The sequence below is a fragment of the Rissa tridactyla genome, chromosome 21, assembly GCF_028500815.1.
Source record: "Rissa tridactyla isolate bRisTri1 chromosome 21, bRisTri1.patW.cur.20221130, whole genome shotgun sequence".
Classification (NCBI taxonomy): Eukaryota; Metazoa; Chordata; class Aves; order Charadriiformes; family Laridae; genus Rissa; species Rissa tridactyla.
In genome coordinates this window covers 2498841-2526785 of record NC_071486.1, presented here as the reverse complement: position 1 = coordinate 2526785, position 27945 = coordinate 2498841, and the positions used below count along the sequence as shown (strand labels likewise).

General features: G+C 44.5%; 1 protein-coding gene across 5 annotated transcripts; it reads right to left on the bottom strand.

The window, feature by feature from the left end:
• Positions 1–51: 51 nt before the first annotated feature.
• SRPK1 (SRSF protein kinase 1) lies at positions 52–27522 on the bottom strand. 5 transcript variants are annotated; one of them, XM_054181135.1, is made up of 17 exons: positions 27439–27522; positions 27274–27334; positions 15611–15744; positions 13742–13850; positions 13221–13308; positions 12919–13006; positions 11327–11433; positions 10477–10642; positions 9968–9993; positions 9271–9481; positions 8125–8550; positions 6598–6698; positions 5594–5701; positions 4428–4574; positions 4076–4145; positions 3541–3633; positions 52–2613 (listed from the first exon to the last, which is right to left on the bottom strand). In XM_054181135.1, exons 1-17 carry the CDS (start codon positions 27512–27514, stop codon positions 2429–2431), a joined length of 2196 nt encoding a protein of 731 aa, XP_054037110.1. In that variant the 5' UTR covers positions 27515–27522; the 3' UTR covers positions 52–2428. The 5 variants fall into 5 exon arrangements, with proteins under 5 accessions (XP_054037110.1, XP_054037111.1, XP_054037113.1 ...); XM_054181136.1 differs by having other exon boundaries at positions 15611–15729; XM_054181138.1 differs by lacking the exon at positions 4428–4574.
• Between the last annotated feature and the right edge of the window lie 423 nt (positions 27523–27945).

Genomic DNA, 27945 nt, shown 5'->3' with positions numbered 1-27945 from the left:
GGCCACAGGCTCAAAAAGAACAGACTTACAGAGGGAACATAGGAGTAGGGCTCAGTTATTAAATAATCTGTTTATTGTACGGCTTTCACAAAGGAAAAAAGACAAAGCACCCAAGTAGAAAGAATAAAAATGTATTTTCCTTCAGGTTTTAGACTGACACAGCAAGTACAAATCCTTTAGTGTGAGCACTTTACGGCAATTTGGAAATTTAACAAACCCCAAGTGAACGAGCACACGGTACAAGACTGAATCCCGACAGCCGCTTCTGCAGGTCTTCAACTCACCAGCTGGCTCCAGCCTCGGATCTCACGGTAAAATCCCTCCCCCGGTCGGCGGGGGGGGCGGGCAGAGGGAAGGGAAGGAGCTCTGGGAGTCGAAGCAGAGCCCTTGGAGGCAAAGTTCTTTAATCAGCCAGGACACAGGAGCGGGTGAGCTCTCAAGACAACAGAAATTGTTTGCCCCTGCCAATGTATCTTCACAGGACGCGGACAGGAGGTATTGTGGAACCCAGTCCCGCCTGCAGTGCTTCTGTAACAGATATGGAAGTGACACACAACTGGAGAACTCCAGATGAAAGGGGCGGAGGGGGCGAAAAGTCAAATCAGCAGTTTAAAACTCTTTTGGTACGTTACCTTCCTTTAATTTTAGATTATATGCATAGAGAACCTGATCTACCCCTAGAAGAACATGCAGCATGATTTGCATTAATAAGCCCAATCAGGCACTGGACGGGAGAAACTCTATTTCAAGTGGATTAAATGACACCAAGGTTCATGAATGAACGATCCTTACGAACCAGGATTTTCAAACACACATACAGAAGTGACACGCAACAGTAGTCTTGGCAGCTTTGGTAATGTCATTGTCTCAGATAGCATCTGGGTGGCCTCCAGCAGCGGCTTCTGTCCTCTGGGAGCCACCACGAATCCAAAGGCCAGTTTGGTCCAGGGTAAGGAAGCGCCTCTGAAGTCTCAACGCTGCCAAATCTTGCTTTAGAGCAGAGCAGGATGCACTGAATCTGTAACAGGACGGGCAAGTCTAGAAGAAGCCATCATAGAACTATCAAACGCCACAGTGATTTAATTAAAATTCACCCATTTACTCATTATATCCAAACCCCTCCGAGAAGCTTATATAGAAACCCCACAGAACATTTTAACTTGGGGTAACTCCAGAAACAGCTTCTAATCCAGTATCTACATGGAAAAGTTCCACTTCTGCGAGCTCGCCTTGTGCTAGTGGCCCAGAAAATAAAAGGCATTCCCACCCTGGGGAGTTATTTCCGAAGGCCAGCACCTGAAGCAAGTGAAAGGAAACAGAAATCTTTTACAGCGGGCCTTCAAGTGTTGATTTTCAAAGTCAAGGGCGATAGCGTGGCTGTGATCCAGATGCTTGGGAAGAAGCGAATGGTCAAAAATTAAGAGGCAGAGCAGACTGCAGCAGTGAAAGCCAATCTCTCACGGATACAGCAACCGCCTCAAGCAAGGCAAAAAAGTGCCCGTAAGGGATAAAAAAAACCCCCAAAAAACCACAACCCCCCAAAAACGTAAGAGCTCACTAAAATGTTAGAAGAGTTGCCTGCAACAAGGCCACCTCCGCAGCCAAAGGGCGCACCCATCTGTCTGCTGAAGATTGTGCGTTGAGTCAGTTCCAGCTTTCGCCTATTTCGCTTGTCACCTTTTAGTCACAGGCACAGGCATTAAAGTAGAAAATGTCACCGAGTTCCGAAACTATTCCGACTATCCGGGCACAAGGAAGGAAAAAGTAAAGGGGCAGGGCGTTTTGGAGGAAGAAATAAAGGATACTAAAACCTAGGTTTAAATAGCTCTTTTCAAAAGATTGAAGCTGCTAGAACTAAGGAAAAGTTACGTGAATACAGCGGACACCCAGAAAATGGAGGATTTCGAGGTCTTTGCTCTACAAGGAACTAACAGCACCTCGGTGCCATCCGTTACTTCTCACCCCATTGCTAGCTACTGGATCAACAGCGGGAAACTGGCTCCCGAGTCAGTGAGATAAGGAGGCGTTCGGATCTTCGCGTCCCCCTCAGGAAGAAAGGCGAGTTGAAATTTAGCTAAGGGAGCATATCCGAGCACGGGTGAGCTCACAGCTGTAACACATGGCGCGTAACGGTGAGGAGACTCAAGAAAAACTTCATATTCTCATCAATTAGTCTTTGGCGAAGCCCAGTCAAGGCAAAACACAGATGACGCCCACCGGCTGAGGAGAGTCCCCATCGAGTCACACAAGCAAACTCAGCAGAACAGGTTAGGTTTATCTAAAATCCTTGGAAGCCTCGAAGGAAGAACTTCACACTGAAAATGAACAAGGAAAAGGGGGGGGGGGGGGGAAATGGGAAGGGGCAGCTGGGTGCGCGTACGCTATGCTGTAAACCAGAGTGTAGTGCTGTGGCGTCGGGTTGAAGCCTCTAGGAGTTAAGCCAGGGGTGCCTGAGACACTCTGCTGCCGTAGCTCGTTTCTCCGGGATCAGCTCCAACATGGGCAATAAGAAGTCTGTGAATGCAGCTGCCTCGTCTTGGGACCACTCGTATTTTTCCACCAAGACTTCAAAGAGGCCCCAGGGCTTCAGTTTGGTGATGTGCTTCAGGTCACCTGAAAAGCAAGACAAAGAGGTTAAGTGCAGGACGTGGGAACGGCGTAGCTGAATAAAACAGGCTGAACAGCTAAACGAGACAGACTGAACTCAGAAACTGCTCCCAACAGTTGGGCACAGGGAGTATAAATAGCAGGGCATGCTGAGAGAAGAAATAAATTACCCTAAAACCCCCTTTCCATCCACTTTTGAAGACTGTTCTAGAAATATACTTTCTTGAAGGCTTCATTTTACCTCCTGCTATTTCTGATCCAATATCAGCAAATATTGTTTAACTTTATTAAATGGCCAATTATACCAGTTGACATGACAGGTAAACACTGGGCCGTTGACTTTGGAATACACGCAATACACGCAGCACTTTGAGAAAGCAATACACTACTAACAAAAAAGAGTTTGTTCTATTAAAAAAAAAAAAAAAAAAGAGTATTAAACTAGGTCAAAAACTTCTTCTTGAGACTCAGTAATTTCTGGGGTATTTAGGGCTTTACCATAATGGTATAATGCATCCCGAGCACCATGGCTCAGGACGCGAGGAGCTATTTAGGCGAGTGGCATGCTAGAAACGGAACAAAGTTGTCTAGAGAAGACTTCAAAGGTGAGTCAACGCCTCTAGTTGACAACGAGCAGCTAAATAAAGCCCGATCGAGTCTGTAGAAGCATCTGCAGCCCTGTTTTTCTACCTGCTGCGTTTGATCTACACCAAGATGTCAGGTACTAGGGCGTAGGATACTTTTAGCAGTTAGACAAGAACGCCTTATGTTTGGGCACAGTTTTACTGAGAAAGAGTTTCATAAAACAAAGGAATGACTTCAAGAGGCATCTTTGCCGGCCATCTATTGTTAACTGGTATTTCCAGCAAGGCGCTCCTGTGTATTTGGGGCAGGGGATGAGGCGATAAGAGACACTGCTTTGTTTGCTTTTACCTTTTTTGGTGAAAAACTCCTTGGAATATTTTCCTGCCAAAATGAGCTTGCGAGGTATTTTCCCCAGAAGTTCTATGATCAATGCAATGTGATCTGGATTTTTGGAAGAGAAAAGACAATGAGACAGATCCACACAAGACATCTCTACGCCCCAGTTTCCTTCTCTGGGATCTGAGGACAAAGACATTGTCTCCCTTAAAAATTACTTTCAGATCCACCTGAAATCTGATGACACTAAGCAATGACAAAGTCACAGGGGAAGGGGAAAAAAAGGGCAAGGGCAAACTGAGGCATGATCAGTTTAAGAAGTGAATAGGGAACCCAAGTGGTAAGAGCAATGGGAAACACAAGAACATGGATTTTCTTGCACGGTGTTTTACTGCAGAGGCTCGAGCACAGTTGGTGCTGATTTGGGTAAAGAATCTTTTTGCAAGGAGCCTTTGCACCCCTAACTCCTAAGGGAAGGCTCATTCTGAAGAGGCAACCGTTGTATTTCACGTCCCGTTTTAAGAAGGAAAGACTTAGACAAACACACCTTCATCCCGTGAGTAATCTTCCCCAGAATGCGGCTCGAACAGATAGTCTCCTGTCGCTAACTCAAAGGCCTAAACAAACAGAAACGAGCATGTTAAACCACTTTAACACACCACACACTGTTAGATGCGCTGCAGGTTGATTCTGCATATCTCTGTGGGCCAGAAGCAAAGCGGTGGGAAGAATAACTCTGGGACACCATTCCCATCTTAAGACGTGCAACTACTTTGCAACGTTCTAATGACTACATTAAAAAAAACATCCTAGGCGTATCTCTGATGAATTCTGGATCACAGCATAATGCAGTACGCTTGTGTGAAACTCTACAAAATTAAGGCATTTCACACGCTTACCCTCTCTTCTACCTCTACAGCATTTTGCAAAATGATGTCACGTCCAAACTCTAGGGTTTTTTTTTTTTTAACAAAGATTCTCCCCCTCTCCGCAAATTTCAGACATTGAAGAGACATTTTTCGAACAGTTAATCTCTGAACGTTTGCCTGTAGATACAAAAACACGTTGAGGCTTTGAGCAGCCTGGGCTGGTGGGAGGTGTCCCTGCCCAGGACAGGGGCATTGGAACTAGATGATCTTTAAGGTCCCTTCCAACCCGAACCATTCTGTGATATGTTTTAAATGAGAAAAACATTTGCATTCAGTTCAACTCGCCACTCCTAAATTCCATGACACATTTACCCTTTACATATTCACTTTTACTCAAACCAGAATCTCCGACCTTCTCTAGTCTTTAGTTTTCTTTATGGACTGAAGTCTAACGACTAAGTTTTGGTCACAAGTTTTGCAGAGACAACACAACCTTATCACCTTCTCTTTTACCACAATCATCAAAAAAAAAAAAAAAAAAATCACAGCTTGTTTGCCAAGACAGCGAAAATCCTTTCCACTCACTATTTTCCAAGCTTAAAATATAAAAAACAAGCTTTGGTTTGTAGAAAGCACAGAATGGAGACACCAAAGAGGTACATGCAGTAACTGACTAGACTGATTTTTTGAAAAAAATATAAGTTTTGCCATATTCTACATTTGCCAGCTATTAGAGGAACAGCATCAGCCTTGTCTCAGCATTACTCAGATTACAAAATGACTGCAAACATGCCGAGCATGCATACGATTAAAATATGAAATTATACTGCAGATGTCTGTGAAACAGCGCTGGATGCAGGAGAAAGGCTCTTTATATAAAAGGATTTTGTCCTCAGAATTGCACAGTTGTCTTGTTTTTCCACAAAGCACGATGACAAAGCGCAATCGTATTTGAAATCTGCCGGTGCCGCACAAGAAGACTAACTTTCAGAAGGAAAGCCACACGTATAAAAAAAAAAAAAAAAAAAAGAGAAACAACTTTGGTACAGAAACCTGGTATTCAGCAAGTCTGGAAGTTGGCTGGCCACCTGTGAGGGTTTTTGCCAGGCTTGGCTAGTGACTCGTCAGTCCAGAGAGCAAGTTTCCCAGCCCGATCCGCAGAAAGAGCGTGAAATGCCCTGGGTGACCCCACTCACCATACACGCCGTGCTCCAGATGTCAGCAGGGGTGTTGTACCCCGACCCTATCAACACCTCCAAGGATCGGTACTGTCTCGTCTGGATGTCTTCAGTGAAGTGCTTGTGCTAAAGAGAAGAAACGTTTTATTAAGCAGTTACAGACAAAAAGAGGAGAATCAACAACCTGGAAGGCCAGAGCAGATCAATTTCATCTGAATTTTACATCCTTATTAAATATTTCCTTATATTCGTACAAGTACTGTTTAAAAGCTCTACATGAGACACTTCTGAAGTAAAACAGTCCAGCAGTTTAGAGGAAAGCAAGACACGAAAATAGAGTAAGGGAAGACTGTTCCAGAAGCTGCACCTTCTCCTTGACCGTGACAAGCCGTGACTCAGGTACGTTAAGGCAGATGAGCAACATCAAGGTAAGAGACCGTCTTGCCAGATGCTGCAAACCTGATGTGCAATTCTGAGTTGGAGACTCTCCCCCATAAGATCTGAAGTATTTTGCCACTTACAAAGCTAAGTAAAATATGCATTTCTTCCATTTGACATGTCAAACATTTAAAAGCAGCACAGCACAGCGATCAAAGACTAAAACTATTTGAGTCTCTTTCATGTGCTCATGAATCCACTGAAATGCTTTGACAAGCCAATAAACGACAGAACTAGCACATCACAGCAATTGTTTGCAACTTTCTTGTTCTCCAGACTCCTTCAGAAGTTTAACACATGCAGATTTCTACACATTATATGTGACACTGTCCACAGGCCTATTAAAAATAATCTAATGACTAAGAGGCACCCAGAACACAGGCTGAAATCCTACGTTGGAGGACTCGTTCTTTGCGTCCCTGCTCCCCCCCTCCCTCTTTTTTCCCCCCCAACACACAGTTTCCAACTGTCACTACTTTCACAAGCAGGTCTAAGAATCTATTTTACAGATTCTTTTCCATCTTGGCATACTGTGAATGAATTAGCAGGTTTAAACGGTCAACGTGAAAAGATTTCAAACTTACCACCCAGCAGGCATTCCCTAGGTCAGCTATCTTCACTTTGAGCTTATCTGCATTCTTGGGCTCAAGAGGATTAAGAAGGAAATTCCCAGCAGTTGATTTTCCTAGAGGCAACATGTACAACAGCTGATTAAAGCTACACGGGCGCTGTCACCATCTGTCATCCAAATCCTACAGCCCTCTCCCTGCCCAGGAAAGGGTTTGCTTATGGATCACAACTTTTCCCTCCCCAAAGCCTAAGTATAAAAATCAGCATCCATCTGTGCTGCGAACAACAGAACCACCACCGTTAAGGCCCGACTGGTGTTACGAAGCAGAAATAAGCACACGCAAGAGTGACACTTTCCCAGCACTCTTCACACAGCCTTAAAATCTGTCTATACCTAGACAGGCTTTTTTAAATAAGGGCATTGCCAGAAACACAACAAGCCTCTCAACCCTTAAGTCTTCCTAAATCTTTGAAGGACAGTCTAAATATTACAGCATCTTTTTGACACAGCCATCACTCACTGCTGCAACAGAGACAGTTACAGGCGCTGAAAAATTGCAAAAACCTCAATGACACAGTGGAGAGCAGAAATATTAAGTCGCTAAATTAGATCCAGCCGTCGCTCTAAAGCGGTTGGGGAGAGAGCTGCGAGAAGCAAAATACACTTAGTAATCTAGCAGGGGCGTCCAACTAAATGCAGTTCAAGTTTCAAAATCTGTAAGTTTCACTCGCGGCTTTTCACCCACGTAACTTCCCCAGCCAAGAAAACACTACAGAAATTTTTTTAAACAGAAGTACAAATGCTAGTTTCTCCCTCCTTCTCCAAGCAGATACACTTCACCTGACCTTGACTCAAAGATGCAAAAAAGGACAGTTTTATCAACCAGGTTTTTCAAAAAAAACCATACACCTGTAATGTGCTTTAACCGCTGCACACTATTGTGTGTCTTATGTTCTCTTAAACCTACAAGACTTAGTTTTTTTTTCTCCCTGGAAGAAATCATATTTAAACGAAAGCATTAAAGAGGTTTCTTCCTACGCTGTATAGGCTTTGTTTCAGTCAGGCTTTAATTCTAGTTCTGGGAAAACATTTACTCATCTCAAGTAACTGAGAGGAGTTACCTGTGCTCCATTTTAAAAGCAAAACCACCAGAACACACCAAACAGTGCTTATCCCATAATTTAACAGCCAGTGATGATTTGTAGACTTACATTTCTAACCATAAATGAAAATCATGTAAGCAACACCCGATACAAAGGAGGGGATGTCCCTATGCTGAAAAACAAATATATAGCTATTTTTTGAAAGTGGGAATACTTGTGCATTCAATAGCCTAAAGTACAACTGCAACTGGAAGCTACAAACAGCAAATATTTGAGTAGAACTGTCAGGTGAATTAATCCTGGGAGGAAAAGGCTCAAACAGGTGGTTCTGATCCCTTCAAAACGGGGGTTTCTATTAATACTCTGATGAAGTGTTGTAACACAACTCTCCCAGATCGAGGAGAAAGGAGCCCGTTCTCACAGGGTTCCTCTTATACCTTTGTTGTCCGACGGGCTGTTATTCTCATTCTCATCCTCTGAAGGTATCTCTGTCCGGATGCTTTCTTGCAAGTGGTTTATCTCCTGCTCGTTGAATGAGCGCTCTTCGTTGGACGTGGGCTGACACACCATGGAATCTTCTGAAACTAAGGGCACGAACGAGTCCGACATTCCTTCTTGAGGCCTGTTCTCCGAGTCACCATTACGCTGACTGTAATTACAACTACGGAAGTTCCCCTTCTGCGTGTGAGGGTGATCGCCACAGTCATTGGCATTATGAAGGTCATCCTCAAGTCGCACAGACCCTTGATTGCCGGAGTCCGGGAAGTCCGTCATTTGTATCACTCCGTTGCAATTTATTTCTGTAACACATTTTTCCACGCTGCTTTCCATCAGAACAGATTGCTCTTGTACAACGGCTTCAGCTGGAAGAGTGGAAAAGGAAAATATAGCAGAACACGTTTAAACAACAGAATAGCTGAAGCTGTTCAGAGAGCCCTCAGAAGCAGGTAGTTCTCAAAATGAGTGTCTTATGTTCTCCTAAACCCAAGAGGCTTAGTATTCCCCCCCTCCGAAACAAATCATATTTAAACAAAAGCATTAAAGAGGTTTTTTTCCTACACTGTATAAGCTTTGTTTCAGTCAGGCTGCATTTCCAGTTCTGGGAAAACATTTACTCAAGTAACTGAGAGGAGTTCCTTGTGCTCCATTTTAAGAGCAAAACCATCAGAACACACCGAACAGTACTTATCCCGTAATTTAACAGCCAGTGACAGTTGTAGACTTACATTTCTAACTATAAATGAAAAAAATCACGTAAGCAACTCCAGATACAAAGGAGGGGATGTCCCCATGCTGAAAAACAAATATATAGCTATTTTTTTTCAAAGTGGGAATACTTGTGCATTCAGTAGTCTGAAGTACAACTGCAACTGGAAGCACCACAAGTTATTCATTAATTCAATTTATAACAGGAAATTTCCTAGTCTCTTTAATCTTCCTAATCTTTACTCTAGATGAGTAAAATGCAATACAAACAGGTTAAATAACACTGGCCACCTCTACTCAAGATGCTCCCTCTACTCGTGCCAGCATGAGTGACGGGACAACACTGTGCTACTTCAGCCATACTTTAGGTCCAATACCTGTCTTTTTGCTGACATCTTCCTCTGGTGGAACTTTTATGAGCATTTCCAGGGGGCTCTGAGCTTCTTCCTCCTCTTCAGGCTGTGTTTGCCCAGGGCTTGCTTCCTTCTCCATTTCCTCTATCTCTTGCATTCGCTTCTCTAACAACTCGGCCTGCCGTTTCTGCTTCTTTTTCAACTTCTTTTTCTTATTCTTTGACATTTTGTCAGCCTACACAGATGCAGAGAAATGGGACTTAGCATTTCATATTTCAATAAATCTAAAACGCATTAAGTTTTAATTTTAGAGCTGAGGAAGCAGTCTGGGATGAAAACTCTGGAGACAGTTCTTCACCCAAATAAAACACAGATATTAAGGCTTTTGGAGCAGTTGCCTAAGGCTCTTATCAGTGCATTTCTGTCTTGACCCGAGGTGCCTACAGTGTTCTCCAAATGAGGGATTTCAGACAACAGTCACCTTCACAACAGACCGTGAGACCACCAAAAAACCCACTTCTTCTGGTGATATATGAGCCAGAAGGAGCTCCTTACATCTCCAGGACAGCACTGAACCTGATGCCCGTGACTATGACAAACACAAATCACCCTTTTCCTTCTGATACAGGGTTGCTTTCCCTTAGCGCTGATGGCATTATGAAACAACGCAGCAGATACTCTAAAGAGATGGCTACTTACGCATGAAAGCTATCACACTTACTGGTTTTGGCTGTGGCGCAGTGCTCACTGAAAGGGAAAGGAAGATCAGTAAATTAGTAAATTTATATTCAAAAACTGCAACTGTGTTCTTATCCTAAGGTAAGCTTTTTCCTCTGTGGTTTGGTAACAACATTTTAAAAATAGCAGCAAATATTATTTTGGAGGCTTACTTCTCTATAAAAGTACAGCAAGAATAAAAAAAAAATTAAAAAAAAAAGAGAAAAACATCGAATGAGTAAATGCAAAATTAAAATTCCAGATCGTAGACTTGCTTGACTGATATCAAAGACTTAAACTTCCTGTCGTGCAGCTTCGTTTACTGCATGTATTATGCATCTTACTGAAGAGAAAATGCAAGCCAAAACATTAAAATACCAAAGTTAAGGGAGCTTCCCTAAGCTAAACTATGCTACGATGGGCTCAGCTAAATGTTGGCGTTGCGAGATTATGACTGACCGTTATGATTTGGGGGCGGGGAAGAAATAGCACCAATTTTCAGGAAAAAAGCACCTGCAGAGCCAGACGGTGGGGGAGCCCCCGATCTCTGCCACTCTGTTGCTTCTGCAGCCAGCCTGCGGATATACTGGTCGTTAACGCATAGAAGAATGTTCTCAGGTTTAATATCCGTATGAATGATTCGACATTTTGTGTGCAAGTAATCCAGACCCTGAAGAACCTGCAGACAGGAGAGAAGGAAACCGATCATTAGGAAAAGCAAAGAATGAGCAAATTGAGAGTGAAGTGAAAATGTAAGGTTGTCTCCGACGACCAACGAACCTGAATGACTTCTGTGTTTGAGAATACTCCAGATTAGAGCTAATGTGATCAGTGGTTACTATTCAGTTCCAGAAAATACAGATTTGCATACAGGTTTTTTTTGCTATGAATTTAAATTACTGTCTCTTTACCCTCAACACTTACCATAGCTGAAAATCTAATTTTAATACCCTACAAGAAAATCACGCTTTCCTCCTCCCCTCCACCTCACATGTAGAAAGATGTTTCTTCTTAGGCAACTACCCAGTAGGAAGAACAGGTTTCTCTTGCTCTTCCCATCATCAAGGACTGTACCTACTGCGACTGTTTTAAAAAAAGAAGTACTTGCACTTACAAGGAATAACCAGGGTAAGAAGAGGTTAAAAGCAAAGCTGGCCTCCCATCACAGTTTAAGTGTCAGGAGATAAGTATCTGTAGCAGAAGGCTCTCGCAGTAGAGAAAGGAAATACTAACCCGAGGATGATTTCCTCACATGAGAGATACACCACTGATTTTTGACTTTTGCTTTCTGGGATCTGAGAAAGATTAGTGAAAGAGTTCTCACTGGGTCGAGGGGATGAGTGCAGTCAGAACTGGAACTTACCTGTTTGATGATCTTTTTGACACAAGGGAGCGGAAGCCCCTGATAATTTGACTTGATGATCCACTTCAGGAGATGATGGCCTAGAACTTCAAACACCATACAGATATCTGGAACTCCGTCAAGGAAAGAGATGGACATCCTGACCCACAGAGCCCTGAATTCCCAGGACTGAAGATCAAAAGAAATCCCTACCAGTTAAGCTTTTTATATTAAAGAATCCTCATCCTTCTGGCACAGCTAAGGGAGATTAGGGACCTTAACAGCACCGTCCCATCCTACACATCGTTGTTGTTATCTAAAACCTCAAATACAAAGGGATGGAGTTGGTTAGGACAATGGTCCTAACACGGCAGCAGCAATCTCCTGCTTTGGGTGGAAGCCATCACCCAAGCAAGCGTGCATTAGTGTTTCCTGCTAGTATTGAGACAGCTCCGAGCCAACAATGTATGTTTTGGAACAGCCTTGGCTCTCGCCCCAGGCAAAACTCGATGCCAGATCTGTCTGTACCAGCATTACCTGAAAAGATAATAAAATTTCCATTTCACAAGTCATCTTCACAACAATTAAGGTACTTTCTCCGCCCTCCCTTGCCTCTTTACCAGCAAAACAAACTTTTGACAAGCCTGGGCTTCAACAGTATTTACATTATCTGCTTTTTGCCTATAAGCTCTCAACAGCTACAGTCTCTTTAGTGACACAGTCAGTGTTGTGCCTTTGCTTTAGAAGGCAAACTTCTAGGAGTTTATTAGGCTGCTTTTCTTCTACACTGGCAGAAAGCACGCATGTGTTCCACAAGAGTGGAAGAAATACAAGATCAAGTCAACGTTTACTCTGTGCTAGGTACTGGAAAAAAGTTAACAGAGGTAAAACATTATGGGGCTGCTGTTTTCTGGGAGTGTTAGAACATTTATAACCTACAGCCCGATTCTCTCAAGCAGCCTAGTAATTCTCACGGAAATAAAGTTCAAGGTACTGCAAAGCAGAAACATGCACAGAAGTTTTAAGTTTTAAAGGTGCATTACTGGGACTTGCCACAAATCACTGCCTATCAGAAGGCTGTTCACAGAACGACAGGGGATTTTCAAAGCAATACACTCCAAACATCCCTAACAACGTTGATAAAGTCCGTGCTTCCGTAACTAGAAAACTACCTTATTATCAAGTTACAGACTGCATGCGTTTGCTGTTTGTAATTACTGTTCTTAATATTTTATACGGCTTTACTTAAATAAGGGGTTATTAGCAGGCTGCTTGCAAAACTGAGGGGCTGAGACAGACGGGCTCTTACCACAAGGGCACCTCGGACGCGAAGCCATTCAGCGCTGATCACAAGCCAGACGCAGCCACCCCATCTCTCATGTTGCAACCATGACTAAGCAGAGCCATCTCTGCAACTTACACACGTTACGTCAGGCCGAATGATCATTCTGGATCTGAGCTTAGCAGTCAGTTTTGAGGCAGATGATTCTACAGCAGGTTTCCTTGGGCGGCGAAGGAGGCGCCTGGGCATTGCTCACCAGCCCTGACACATCACCTCCCCAGCAAACTCCCAGCTTTGCGCAATTCTTTGCCTTTATTCCACAAAAGGATACGGGAACCATTAACTCCCGAAATCTTGAAGTCATCTAACAACTGAACAACTCTTTCTTTACTTGGATCATTTGGGTCACTGTTGCGCACCTGCAGAGAAAAAGAGGATTAATTTTGTGTTCCTTGAGGTAACTACTAGGCAAGAACATATTCTGAAGTCTCATCCACTGCACTACTGTTAGGTTTCTATCCAAATTCTTTGCAGCTACGTGACCCGGAAATGTCAAGCAGGTGACTAACGTGAACTCCGCAACACGAATTTCAAAAAAAGTTTAAAAATTGAACCCCACTCTCAGACACTCACCGATTTTAGCAACTTGATTTCGTCCAGTGCTGTTTCTGTGTAGTGCTCTGCACTCTTCACCACCTTCATTGCCACAAACCTCCTCCCTCTACACACACAGTAAAGGAAATTGGAGACTGTTAACACTCGTACAAAGAACTTATTCTCCAGGATTATCCTAATTCTTTTGTACATAAGAGACCTATTTATTTAAGGCATCATGGAAAAAAGAGGTTTAAGGACTCTCATGATGGTTGTCTTTGGGTCTCTTTTTATAAAACATCCATGTTAGTCATTTCTCATAAAATGAAGTAACAGGTCAGAGACTGCTGAAGACAAGGGCACTCCTTCCGCATACACGGTTTGTTCTGTTAACTCCCTCCCACCCCCTCGCATGCACAATATCAAAAGAAACTTCTGTGTTAGGACGTGAACAGCTACGTTTTGTGCTTTTATCTAAAAGCGAAAAGACGCTTTCTGATGATGTGTGTGCGATGCCGTACATCCCCACCAGAAACACCAGTTAGAACAGAAATACTTACTGGATGTCCCAAGCGAGCCACACAGTGGAGAAGTGGCCCCATCCAAGCTTCCGAATCACATGGTATCGTCCGTTAAACAGATCTCCTATTTTCACAAGGTGATAACCACCTGGTAAAACAGTGGGAAGTTTGTATATCAAGAGATCACACGAGCGCTGAAGAGCAGGTATGCAGAACAAGCATCACAACTCGAGGCAGACTTATTTGATGCGTTTAAAATTTTAATCCTTTAACAAATGCAAATGTTTCTCTAATCGGATCTTGCTAGAACAAATATACAGTACGTTAGAGGAAGAGCTGCGAAAAGCCCCCTAGTTGATTGGAAAGTTTTCATGCAATTGAACTGGAATGACTGACTTTTCCTCCTTTTTAATGTAAGTCATCGCTGCAGCATCACAAAAGGTTATTTTCCTCAGTAAAAGCCACGCTGACCACCTTTGGAAAACACAGCTTATGATGTTCAGTAACAGAATCTTACAGCTAAATATCAGCATTGCTTTTGCATGCCCCATCCTCATAATGTGAAAGAGTACTGCACCCAAGGTCCCAAGGGAGTTTTTCCTTGCAACCACTTTCCTGACTGAAAGACACTTTGCCATTTAACAGCATCGCTGAAACTAGGGCAGTCGTCTCCCCGTACCCCTAGTATCTCTCAGCTCTGACTATGCAGGAGGATTCCATGATGGAAGCAGAGAAAGACATGAAAAGCCAGACAAAGACACAAGGGAACTGGCAGAAAACAGAACAAAGAGAAGAATCTGTAATCGGTAAAGCATAAACTTTTACCAGAACCTGGAATTACACCCTAGATTCCAGGCGCTTGCTATTGAGTTGTGGTCAGCAAATACCACCCATGAAACCCATGCTTTGCCAGGAAGATTCATCTCTCTTGATTGACTGGTTCACAAACAAGACACAGAATCACAATCCATTACTTCATTAGCTCAAGTAGCAGAAGCCCCTTTTCTTCACTTAAAGATTTCAGTTACAACAGCGACAGCCCACATCAGTTGCTAATTCACACAATGGCTCTCTTCTTCCCACTTGCTTTACAGCAAACAAAATCCCACAAATATTTGGGTAGCACGCTAGAAGTAATGTAAATGCTTTGAAGTAGAGCTCTGAAGTGTAAGAAACATTGCAATTCAAGTTCCCGGTCCTATTTCTACTTTGCATTTTTTTATATGCATATATAGCATTCGTTACATGCCTCTCCCTCTGCCATATTCAACAGGGACAATCAACACAACCTCAGAAGCAGTCTTACAAAGCGCTTGGAGGTGGGGACACACATTCAATGCTTCAACTAAGTGATCAGTTGAATTTCTGTGATCAGTGTTCTGTCTTTTTTAAAGTATGCCCTATGTTAAAAAACAGCCTGGCCCTTTTGATATGGAATTATATACACTGGTGTTTCCGTTTGCTCTGGATTTAGTTTCTATGCAGTGGAAGACTACATCTGCACACAGTTACCTGAAGAATGGATACCAAGACGATGATCTTCAAAAGAAAACAGTGAAGAATTTGAAACTGATTTGAAAGCGGCCCTTTTCTGATGAAAATTAGAATGAAACTGAATGTCTACTTGCTTTTACCAATTTTGGAAGCCCTCTGGCACAGAGGAAAAAGCTAACAGCTTTGAACACATGCATTAAAAACAGCTCTCCAACTCTAATCTTGACTGATAAAGGGAACCTTGGAGAATAGTTTCTCTATTCCAGGTTAGCTTGCAAAATGTTATTGTTGTCATGCAGCTTCGAAAAACAAAGTAAGGAGGAGTCTTACTTTCATTCTCTACAGTAGATGGGAAATCTGGGGAATTTCTTGGTTAGAGTGGAAATCCAGAGCCTTAAACAGGCAAGTTCTCACCTTTGCAGTAATCATTTGGATCCTCTTGTTCATCGTCATCTGATCCCAGGATTTCCTCCTCCTGCTCGGGAAGATCATTCTCCGAATGAGCAGCAGGACCCCGATGCTGAGTGTCGGGTCTGGAAGAGAACACACTGCATGTCTCACACACGTTACTCTTCAGCTCAGGACCTCGCGCTTCCCATGAGGGACTGCCGATAACGGAGGAGATGCAACATTCAGCCTTCAGAAAAACTATTTTCACATTTAAACGCTTTTACTCCTAAGCTAGTATCAAGGTAGGTAGAAACATTTTTTCATATGCTAGTGAGAAATGCAACTTAATGCCCTGGAATCGCTTTTATAGTGGAACAAAGAAAAGGCCAGACAAGACAGTGAGTTAAAAGCTCAGTGACACCACCAAAGCGTTCATCTCTTTGAAGCCCTTCTCAGCCTTTCATTCAGTGAGGACTTTTCTAAAGCAAATTTATATTTTAAGATGTTGCCTCATATAAAACCTGAAGATTTAAATGCTGATGAATGTTATTTTAAAGACTAACATCAATTAATTCTTACTCCTTTGGCAAAAAAGTTAAACCACTGTCTTAGAACTTGTGCCCTTCGTCCCTTTCACCTTCAAGATCAAATGAACATTTAACAGTTCTTCTGCTTCTAACACTTTAGCACTCCCAAATCCCTAATACTGCCCTTGATTGCCCCTGTTCTCCCCTGGTAGGCTGTTTCTAGTTCGTCTCTTCGCTGAAGGTCTAAAGTTTGTCACAGTTGTCTGAACTACGGAGAGTGGGAGCATGCAGAGCAGATGTCCTGCAAACCCTTCCGAGAGCTTGTGACTGCAGAGGGATTGAAACCAGGCACCCAGGTGGTAATTTATTATTTTTTTTTTCACTCCCACATTCATAAATAAAAACATTAATTTTATGTGGTTTTCACCAAAGGCGCTACTCCACGTTCCTGCTTGTGAAGATCACGTCGGCAAAGGCCACCTCACTGCTCTCACGCATTTAAGCCGCGTTCGCGTTGCCCGAGCTAAAACACATTGCGGTGTCCCCCGTGCCCCAACCCCGCCTGCCCGGCAGCACACCGCGACAGCCAAACAGCTCACGGAGCCACAGAACTAACCCAGGTAAGGTATTTACTTTACAAAGCATTACAGGGAACGCTTAATTCTCTACAAAATTTAATCTTCAGTATCCTTCTGTCCAAATCAAGCATTTCTAATGAAAACAGTGCTTATAGACCATTTGCATTGGCAAGATTTAATGGCAAGGTACCGCAGGATATTAAGCTTTCTTTTCTTATGAGATATTAAAAAAACAAAAACCAAGCTGGAGTCGTCCAAGGAGGTGGGCAACAAATTTCTTTACAGCAGTGACATACGAGCGCGAGATAACATTCTTTACAACGTGCTTCCCTGCCAGTGTGAATTAGTGGAAGTTTCTCGTATTGAAACTATTGTTCCAGTGAAGCAGCAGATGTAACTGCCGCCTTCCACCACGCATTTTCAAATTCAACTGGTTTTGCTCAAAGAAGGAGCAGCTGCTGCGACAGCCACTGGTTATGCCAGTGGACATGCTAACACACGCGGGCTTTCGGATGCAGTTTTTACAGTTCATGATGGACAGGATTCCCACTCGGTTACATCGTGGCCGTACGAACTCATCTTCATCCATGGGACAAGTTTAATATTACAATTCTAAGCAGTTGTACAACAGCGTGAATGTTCAGCATTCACCTACTACACATGCGCTCTGCTGGGACTTCATACGTTAAATACGTTACTACACGTTAAAGCCACAGCCATCTTAAATATCTATGCAGCATGAAAAGGAAGAAATCACCCGGTCCAACCTGATCACGACTAAACTTGTAGCCATTTACAATCTGGAACTGAAGTTCATTAAAGCAAAGAAGAGCTACAAAGGTCATCCCAGGCACAACCAAACCACCCAACATTTATTTCAGGCAGTTGTCACAGTGATTAAGTCCTGCTGATTTTTTAATTCGGGAACAGATAAACAACACAGATTAGTGGTCCCAAACCATAAAAGACGATGGTCAGACAGTCCGTTCCACCGCTGCCAGCCAAAGGGACATTTATTATCAACCCTGTAGCTTGATCCAGCCCCAAGATATTTAGTATTTAGACATTTTTCTGCCCCCCGTGAGCCACGGAATTACAAGTCAGGGGTAGGAAGAAGGAAACCATGGTGAGGGGAAAAAAAAGTCTTGGAGGTCAAAAAGGTGCTTTAAAATTGCTGCATTCCTTTGGGGACAACTGAGCTACGAATAATGTCACAGACTATCCCCAAATTAAGAGCAGGCAGCAAAGGCAAGAAAGGGCCATGGGCAGAACGGGAGACTGGATGCTCGTATATAACAAATCCTACAGACAGGGTAAAGGGAACCAGGACGTAAAAATCGGACAGAAAGGAGAATTTCAGCCCAGTTGCCACACCCATCGTGTCAATAGCAAAGGGCAACGCTCCCCAATGCTGCTTCAAGATTTTCACCTTTGTAACTGTGCGAGATGTAGGGGATTAGAACGGATACAAAAGAAAATTCATCTTAAGAACCATTGATGCAGCGAGAAACATCATGCCACTCTGCAGTCCCAATGATTGGCAATAACAGTCATTTCATGCATCGAGGAAGAAGTTGCTGGAAGCACTAAAGCCCATTCTCCGGGAAGCTTTCTGCACCCCTCCTAGGAAGGGGCTGACGAATCCTGCTGCGGGCGACCTCGTACACGACACGCCCTGTAGTCTGCATCCCAGTCTGTCCTGGGGATCCAAAAGCATTTCACTCCGATGTTATAATCTACTACACCAACCAATGCGACAGCGAGCCGTATTCAGGTCACATACATTTCTACAATGCTATTTCCTTTATGAAATCACCTCCAAAATACATCTCATTCCTTTGCCTTCCTGTGAAAATTCATTAGATGTTATTACAACCCACCACCTTCTTCCCCCAAAGTGACCACGCCAACTGCAGATACGGATTAAGAGAGGCTTAATCAGTGCAGAATATGGATTAATACCCAAAAAGACTGATACACAAAACCACAACACTCATCTGCCTGCTTCGCTCACACAGACGCTACTCTAAAAGGCACAAAAGGCTGCTAAAGACAGCAAAAAAACCCTCCATACGCGGTACTTAAATGTGACAGCCCAAACAGCTGTCAGCAATACTGCAAAATGCAGATAAAATATAAAGAGCCCTATGAAAAATGGTTAATAGTTCACACATGAAAAAACAAATTTCCGTGTTCTAGGGTACTTTTTTTTTTATAGCCACCTCTGTTCTACTTAAGAACACCTTGATCACCTTTTACTTTTGCTCTCTCAATGTGCTAATTAATCCTCAGAATCACCTGGATTTGCAGGGTCTCTCTACAACTGTACAGCATTATTTTACTTAAGGAAAACAATGTGGAACAGCAATGCTAAGGCAAAATACTAGGTCTTTGATGGAATTCGTGCGAATCCGTATCTAGAGACCCTCCCCAAAAGTCCTTATTTTCTCAGGAACGTCTGAAGAACTGCAAATTCACGAGACAAATATTAAAGAGGGTAACCTACCTGCACGAAGCGCGGCCTCCCATTGATAAAGCTATTCCTGAAGACAGCCCAATAGTTTTCGAAAGAGCCATTAAAAAAAAAAAAAAAAATCAGACGGCAGGCTGCCGGGGAGGCAGGGGGGACATGAGCAGCAGGCGGAGGGGCTGGTTCTCCGGGAAGGCAACGCAGCTTTGTGCCGGAGCGAGGAAGAGGAGGGCTCTGCCTCCACCACCTAGCTGCAGAGGCACAGCGCTGCATTGCAGGTACGGGGCCTGGCAGCAAGGCTGGGGGCTGCTCCCAGCTCATCTCTCTGCCAATTCAGGCATCTCGGGGGCTGAGCATAAAATAAATTCACCTCCTTCCTCTTGATGTCTACCTGCCTCAGTCTTCCCCCTTAATGAAATTAGAAAGTCAGTCATCTTCCTGAACCAGCCGGTTTTATTTGCCTATTCAATAGTCCACTGGATTCAAAGCTCGGATGAAGACAAGGATCATGGTTAATTGCCGACAGTCCGATCCTTTTGATACAGAAACGCCAGCGCAATCACACCGGGGAGAAAGGGCGTTCAAAGAAAAAAGTGAATTTTCTGAAGTATTTCCAAGCCTTCCCCATCCAGAGTTACAAGAAGAACTTATCCTTTATGCTTAAAAGTAGCCAAAAAAAAAAAAAGCAGGAGAAGGAGTCAAATCTTCTTTAAAAAGGTAAGCCAAGTATTTTGCACAGCAGCAGGCACTAAACACCATCCTCCGACGATGTAGAAGAATTACCAGCCATTTCCTGCGCCTGTTTATCCTGCTGGTTTATGTAAGTGATAGAGGAAACAAGTCAGCACCAACGTGACACAGCAAGTAATAATTTAGGTATTTTCTCTGCTGCAGAGACTGTTCATTAGCGAAAGACACTCTGACGCTGGCTTTGCATTTTTCAACCGAGAAGTTTAAAGAAGTATTGGATTCATCTGATTATACATCTAAAACATTTTCACCTTAAAAGCTCACCGGAGTTTTGAGCATCCTTTTAACAACCTCTTCATATCAGAAGAGGTGCTAACAACGGGAAAAGTTTTCCACCGTGGACAAGATTTTCCTCCAAGTTCATTGAATGCGTCGGCCAACAACTCTGCTCACCTCTGCGACGCATAGCAGGGACGGGGACGGTTATTTGCAGGAACTAAGATTTCAGTCACTCACTTGTTCCTTGTAAAAGGTGTTCAAAGAGTTTGGAAAAAAAAAAAAAACCAAACACTTTTGTGTTCTCTTGCCAGTTGCACAGAGAGTCACTTATCTGTCCCACACACTAAAAATAAGGTAAGAAAATGGTTAAAAAGCCTCAGTCACACAACGTGTGTTGTGGCAGATTTGCACTGAGGTTGGTCCAACAGCATAAGGAGGAGATGGGAGACCACAGTCATGGCCATTAGCAAAGACAATGCGGAAGAGCAGTGTTCTTCGGGCTGCGGAGCGGCACCGGCATGGGCTCCTTGGCCCTTGTCTATAAATTACCAGTCAAGCCCTCACAACAGCCAAGTCTCCACACGCACCTTCACCGGCAAAACTCAGAACTTGTTTCCTCTGCCCCGATAACTCACATAAAACGCTTGGAGAGGTGCGTTTGGTTTTCCTCGTTAAGAGCAACTTCATCAAAATTCTTGTTTTGTACAGGAAATCAGCACTTTCCCTTGTCCCCAAAACAGCAGAAATACTGTCCATGCTGCCCATCTCCCCGCTCTGAGCGGATACAAGAGCAGACCCCTTCCACCTTCAAGCATACATTTAATCCCAATCGCTTTTCACACCTTTCATCCTTTTTTGTTGGCACACATCTAAGATACTCTCCTTACTCCTCCTCTTCACCTCAGTTTATGAGTCCCTTAATATTTGCAGAGCTGACGCCCGTCTGTAGGAAACCGAAGACAACTGCTTTCCTAAATGATTTTTAAGCCGCCTGCAGCACAATCTTTATAAACACTGTCATTCCTCATTTGCAAGCTCAAATTACACACATGAAACATCCCCAAACAGAATCCAATTCAGTGAACTTCAGACTAACGACGAATAATCCAGCTCGTGCTGTAGGAGATGAAGATAAAAGTATTATAACACACGCCGGGACTTCGCTTCACCAGCCAACGACTTCCAGGGCTGTACACCCACCGCAGCGAGATCTCGCTTCAAGTGCTCTTAGGGATTCCTCGTTTTCATTTGGGGAAGAGGGGAGAAAAGCTCCATACGGCATGGTGAAAGCCAGGATTTAAAATCTCTCTCCCATTTTCACACCAAGACAACGTCTCTTTAAGGGAAGTACGCTTGCCAGACTGCATCTTATTACTATTTCCTAGCACGCCTGTAATTTCAAGATCATGTTAAGGCACATCCAATCATCACGACTGCTTCTGGTGCCAGCCTCCAACACGCGTACATGCAGAGCTGCTGGCAAACCTAGACTTCCATAAATACTGTAACTGTTCAGAATCAAACTTTTCAGTATGAATTCAGGTCGGAAAGGATAAAGGTATTTTCCTGCTTTACCTTTCTGCTCAAGAAATTTAAGTATTTGAGGGGATGTGGGGGGAATCATAAATCATATGGTGTAGGGGACTTCTGAGACTATTATCCACATTATTTTGTGACTATATGCCGTTCATTCACTCTCCCATCCCTATTTTTATGGATAAAGAAATGGCATTTTATGCCAGCACCACTTGTAGCTGTAGGGCAGCCATCCCAGAGCTGCCAGAATACCACTGTCGAAAATTTGAGAGGGCAGGAGATGGTCTAACATTTAGTTTTGAGGCACCCGAGACACACTTTCGTTTAGTGGATCTGTGGGAGTTCAGTTTGAAGATAAGTAATAATGAATTTCAGAGAACGGTACTAACACACAAATAACAGAGGCAATCAGGTTTCTTGCTCCCCGTATCCACTCCCCCACACGAGCACTTAACGAGCTGTTTGTAAAACCGTCTGCTATTCCAGCTATTACAAACCAAGGGACTTCCATGGAAACCAGCAGATCCTCAGTTGTGTCCTGTCATAGTCTGATAATCCCTTCTGTATTTGAATGAAAAGAAATCCTGTGGGCGATGCATTCTGAGTCTACCTTTAACTTCTGTTCAGAATACTTACGAAAAGATGTAGCCCTGGTATTAATTATGAAAGACAAGTGAGGAAAACATAATCCAAGATCCTGATGGCAGGCAAAATTCTGAATAAGGAAATTGAGGAAGAATCCGAGAGGGCTGTCAGAACTCCAGGGCTCCTCAAAGACGGCAGAAAAGTGGTAGAAGCAAGATATGCAATAACAAACTGGAAAGCATCAGACTCCACTAGGAATTTTCTGCTCCCCGCAGTGCATAGATGGAAAAATTAACAACTTCCTCGTCTCTCTTCATAGCAATTCTATTGAGGAAGAAAAAAGGGAGGCTTCACTGCACGTCAAGAGTCTGGCCAGAAAATTACAGATAATAAAACAGCTTCTTGAAAACACTGCATGCATTTGGGGAAGAGGGAGAGGAAGGAAGACAGCGGTACCGTATCACCTCAGCTCTGTCACTGCCCTCCCTCCAGAAGTAGAGGGAGCCAGAGGAATTACTGAAAGTCTTGCAAAAAAAATAAATCTCTCCCACTCAGTACAGCCTGTAAAGAAAGGATTAAATAAATTCACCAGTACATGCAGAATTAGAAGAAAGCACTTCACATCATGTACATTTTTCAGAACAAGCCACATACTGTGAGGCTGCCGCTACCTTTGCGGTTACTCGTGCTTAACAGTAATAGAATGTTCTGCTTTGAGCACCATCGGTTCAACACCCCTCACACACAACTGCTGGGTCTGCGCGTGAGCAGGACAACTTTTCCTGACACAGAAAAGACGCCGCTGAAGCAAGACACTTGCATTTGATCAGTATTATTCCTCTGGGCCTGCCAATGAAATACCCAGCATGTACACATCATACAGACCCTGCAGCCCAGTTCTAATAACACTCTTATTTTCTTCACTTCAGAGAAAATGAGCTGTTTGTTCAGTTTCTTGTCTGTTTCTCTAACTGCTTTGAATCAGGATGGGGTTTTTAGCCTAGTTTTTAAACTCTGGGTCTTGATCTCAGTAGTAACCTAAAGAGTCATTTTTTCCTAGGACAAAGAAAATAGTTTGATCTTCTAAGGGTTTGCAACATACAACGTAGACAGAAAAAAAGCCACAGTATTTTACTGGCAATTATGGTCTAACAGTCACAAGCGCCTGATTCCATTACAAATCACCAGAGCCATTGGTAAAGTACATCTATATTTATCTTTCAGTTCAAATAGAAGCTTGTATTTTCAAATAGAAGCATGGTTTTGAAGTAAATACCAGATCTTCCTCATATATCGGGCCTGCATTCACATCGTACAACAGCCTCGCAGCACAGGAAATTCATCTCTTTCAAACGCAACCACGCAGATGGCATGTTCCAGCATCACTTCAGCCAGGAATGGATGTTTCGTTCACACCTGAGCTAACTCAAAGCAATATTCCCCCCCAAAACAGCAAGTGGAGCCTTCAAAAATCACGTTTGTAATCTCCCGTTAGCCCCGCACCACTTCCTACACAGACGCTACCTGACCGCGCCGAGGCGTCACACGTGGCCTGCCCTGCGCCCCCGGAACCGCCGAGCAAGAAGCAGCCACCTCGTGGCCGACGAACGGCTGAACCGTTGGGACGCCCACGGCTCCTTCCTCCCGCTGCCTTCACGGACATCCCCATCCAACGCAGCTCATCCAACGCCAGAGCACAGGAATTCTGTTTTCAGTTCCCTAAAAGTCACACGAGGAAAAGCAGCCCAAGAACCGTCCCCAGGAAAGCGCTGTGCAGCTCCCCCACCTTCCTAAGGACCAAATATTAGCCTAACACATTTTGCTACCGCTGCTGAACCCAAAGGTACTAGCAACCGCCCCAAATTTTTTGACAATCAGGCAAAAATAACTATTTGAACACACCTCACGAGACCCAGCTGTTTATAAAGTTTACAGTCTAAGTTATGAAAGTTTTAGTTAAAAAACACAAACAAACCTTGTAAGCCTACCAGCTCTTTTTAAAGACGAGCTTTTTTGAGTGCCTTTGGGAATCAACTGACTGTTAGTGCCTGGGATGTTCACACCTCACAAAATGATAAAGTTAATACATCACACACTTCCCAGACAGCTTTCAGCAAAGCTATCTCTTGGCAGCAACACACGTTGCCGTAGCCTACGTACCAAACTCTGTACGTTTTATTAGCAACTAAAGCTTTAACATGCTTATTTCCCAATATATTCTTAATATTAAGAAAAAGGCCGAGTAGAAACTTGCCTCGCATTTTCTAAAAATAATTTAAAGCCATTTTAATTCTAATTCCTTGCCTTTTTGATGGAGAAGGCTGCGATAAGAAGAAACTGAAATCAATGCTTCACTTCAGGCCACAAAGTAACCCAGTGATAGTCAACATCAGAACTCAGGATCTCTCTGTATCTAGGCTTGCTTTTTGTCCCTCCGAGGCATTCAACTGTCACTCTCCCTGTCCTTCCTCCTCAATTCCCAGAAAAACGGGAGCCGGGCACAGGTACGCAGCCACGACGTTCTTCCAATTCCCCCATGGCAGAGACGGGACCAGGGAGCAGGCCAGACAAGTAGAAGCTTCCAAAGCAAAGATGTGAGACAGACGGTTTAATGATTCTTCCAGATGACCAGAAGATTTGGGGTAGTTTTACCGGAGTGGGAAGACACAGGTACCTCACCTCCGAATTGCCAAGAAACTTTGCCTGCTCTTTCCACAGAAGAGCATGTCAGGACAAATGCACTTCGTCCATATCAAATAAAAAAAAAAATTTAAGATGGGAAGGATGGGAAGAAACAGGAATATCCCGAACTTGCGGAAAATGAAGAACTTGGTTGATCTTCCCGTAAAAAAAAAAAATAAATCTTGCTCACAGAACCGTAATTAGTGTTTACAAGAGTTTTCTGTAAATAACCAGTTCAGGCTGGTCTTGTCTGAACCTAAATAGCAGCAGTTTCAACTCCTGAATGACAAAAAAAGCAATAACTTTCCAATTTTGCACAATGCACTCTCCACTTTGATTATTTTAACCTTTCCAAGTGTTTTTTTTTCCTGTTTTTAACCAGATTGGGTTGATAGGGAAACTTAAAGCAGGTGTAGTTAATTTCTAAAGTGAAAGGTATTTTGAATTGCTTTAAATCCCTTTAGAACATTCTCTGCATTCCTATACTTACCCATAATAAGATAATTCCTAATACTTACCAACCTTAACCGTTTAAAATCATTTGTTTCATGCTTTTTACTGCTCTTCATATAGAAAAAGTTACGTGTGTGTGATCTAACCAACCACCATGGACCATTAGATGTTAAAAGGACATTCCATGTGGTTTCAAGATTAGATTTTATCGAAAAAGTGTCTTGCAACAACCCAGTTAAGCTTATTTTAGAAGATTTAACTAGAGCAGCTTTGTATTTAAATAGCATAAACATTGTGGAACTGCACCTAAAGTTAGAGGCTGACACTGGATTCTTTTTGTTGTACGATGTGAAGCATAAAGTACATGCAAGTTTCTTTTATTTCCTGAGACAGGATCTAATCAGCCTATGGTACCAGAAAAAGAGTTGAAGCAGGTAGTTTAAGAAGGTAAACATAGCATTTTACAAATCATATGGTTTTGCACTCAAATCAAGGTTAGCGGCAAAATCAACAACTAACCAGCAGTGCAGTTCACCTGTTCTGGCTATATGGTTAAAGAGGATTTTTTTTTTTTTTAAAAAAAAAAAACAAACCATGCCAGTACTGAAAGTTACCATTCAGCAACCTCAGAATTTACACAGAAATCAGTCTTTCCAGCTGCAGGTGTGGACTTGGTATTGTTTTGTCTGCAGCTGGACAAAAAAAAAAAGTAACAGGTATAGAATTAAACAATGGATTGTTCTTTCAGAAATTAGGATGCAGATAATTCTATAAGAAAGAGGAGGGCTCTTCAAAAATTGTCCTAACCCTATCTTCACGAGAAGCCAGGCACATCTCCAAGATAGCACGGAAACATAACGCACATCTCCCAAAGAGTTTAGTTAACGCTCTTCACTCCTCAGAAGCCCCATCTCAAAACCAACTGAATCTTTGCTGGAGACAACCAGAAAATTATTTTAAAATCCCTGCGATTTGTCTGAGGAAGTGACTAAGAAAGCATTACTCTAGGGCCTAAAGAAAAACCCCTCCTACTCCCAACCCCAAAGCCTTCTGTACTGAATACCTTTGCTTTTCCTACGCACCGGGGAGCGTAAAACCTCCTGAGGTCCCAGAGATTTTACACAAATAAGCGGCATTTGACTGAGCACACAGAACGGGCCCTGGGAGTCGCATCACCTTTCACTAGAGCAGCACCGAGTGCAGCACCTACGGCAGGCTGGTGGGAGCCGTCGTTTGGCCTTTACTCGCGACCTCATTAATTCTTATATCTGCATCCAAAAGTTCACCGCACAGAAAGAACCTGTGAAATTCCTGCGGTAGGAAGAGAAGCCACAGGGGAGCATCAAAGTCAGAGGGAGAAGTAAACAACGCATGGCAGCGTTATGGCGAGATTTTAAAAATAAGCGGAGGGGGGGGAGGAGTGAAGAGAAGCCGGTTGCTGCAGGCGGCTCTGGGGGCTCCAGAGCGGGGGGGGGAGGCCTAGTAACCCCACCGGGGCCAAGGGAAGGGGCTTGTGGGGACAGGCTCCCTCTTTCCTCCGCTCCCCGGTCCGCAACCCGCCGGAGAAACCACGATGGTGGGCGGCGAGGAGCCGTGAAGCCCCAGGGGAGAGCGGAGCCACCAAAACGGCCGCCCCGGGGCCACCTAACGCGCCTCCCCGGGGCCACCAAACCGGCCGCCCCGGGGCCACCAGCCGCGCCGGCTGCCAGCCCGTGCGGCGGAACGTGCCTGCAATTAAACTCGCGTTAAAAAACTCGTCTGGCCCGAGGGGTTCGCGCGCTCGTCCCCGCCCCGGGAGTGCCGGGCAGCCCCTTCCCCGCGGGGTAACAAAGAGGCGGCGGTGCCGGCGGGAGCTGCCGCCCGAGGGGAGCCGGGGGCCGCACTTACTTCCTCTGGGCCTTGTCCTTCTTGGCTTTGGTCCGCTTCTTCCGGGCCTGCAGCGCCAGCACTGCGGGAGAGAAGGGGACAGAGGCGTGAGGGGCGGCGGGAGGCGAGGGGGTGCCGGCCCGGGGTGGGGGTGGGTGAGGGGTGCGGGCCCGGCGCGGCTCTCACCTTTCCGCTCCATGGCCGCCAGCGCCGGGAGACCCGCGCGCACGCGCGCCGGGCCGGGCCGGGCCGCCCGGAGCATGCGCAGCTTGGGCGGGCTCGCGCGCCACCCGGCGGCCGCGGCCTCGGGGCTGGAGCCGGAGCTGGGGCTGGGGCTGCGGGGGGAAGCCGCGCCCCCCCGCCACAGGCCGCGCCCCCGACCGGCCCCCGCGGGCCGGCGCTTCCCGCCCACCGGCATCGGCGCGCGGGCGCGGGGCGGGGGGAGGGCGGCGCGCGCCGCGCGTCTGACGGGCGCTTCCACCCCCGGTTCCCCGCCGCTGTGACGTCAGCGCCGCGCGCGTGACGGTCGCCCTGCCTGGCCGTCGCCCGCCGGTAACGCCGTGACGTCAGGAGAGACGCGCCCGGGGGACCCGAGGGTGCGAGTTCCGGGGCCCCCAACGGCACAGTGCGGCGTTACATGGAGAGAACGTTACCATACATTATATATAACGTTATATTTTAATATATATCATG

Excerpts from the sequence above, each read along its gene's own strand:
- SRPK1 (XM_054181135.1), bottom strand. The coding sequence starts at position 27,514 with ATGCTCCGGGCGGCCCGGCCCGGCCCGGCGCGCGTGCGCGCGGGTCTC. Across the intron at positions 11,434-12,918 it reads TTCGGGAGTTAATGGTTCCC|ATATCTGTATGGTGTTTGAA; the intron begins GTATCCTTTTGT and ends ACGGAGTTCCAG. Across the intron at positions 2,614-3,540 it reads GGAGTTTTTCACCAAAAAAG|GTGACCTGAAGCACATCACC; the intron begins GTAAAAGCAAAC and ends CTTGCTTTTCAG.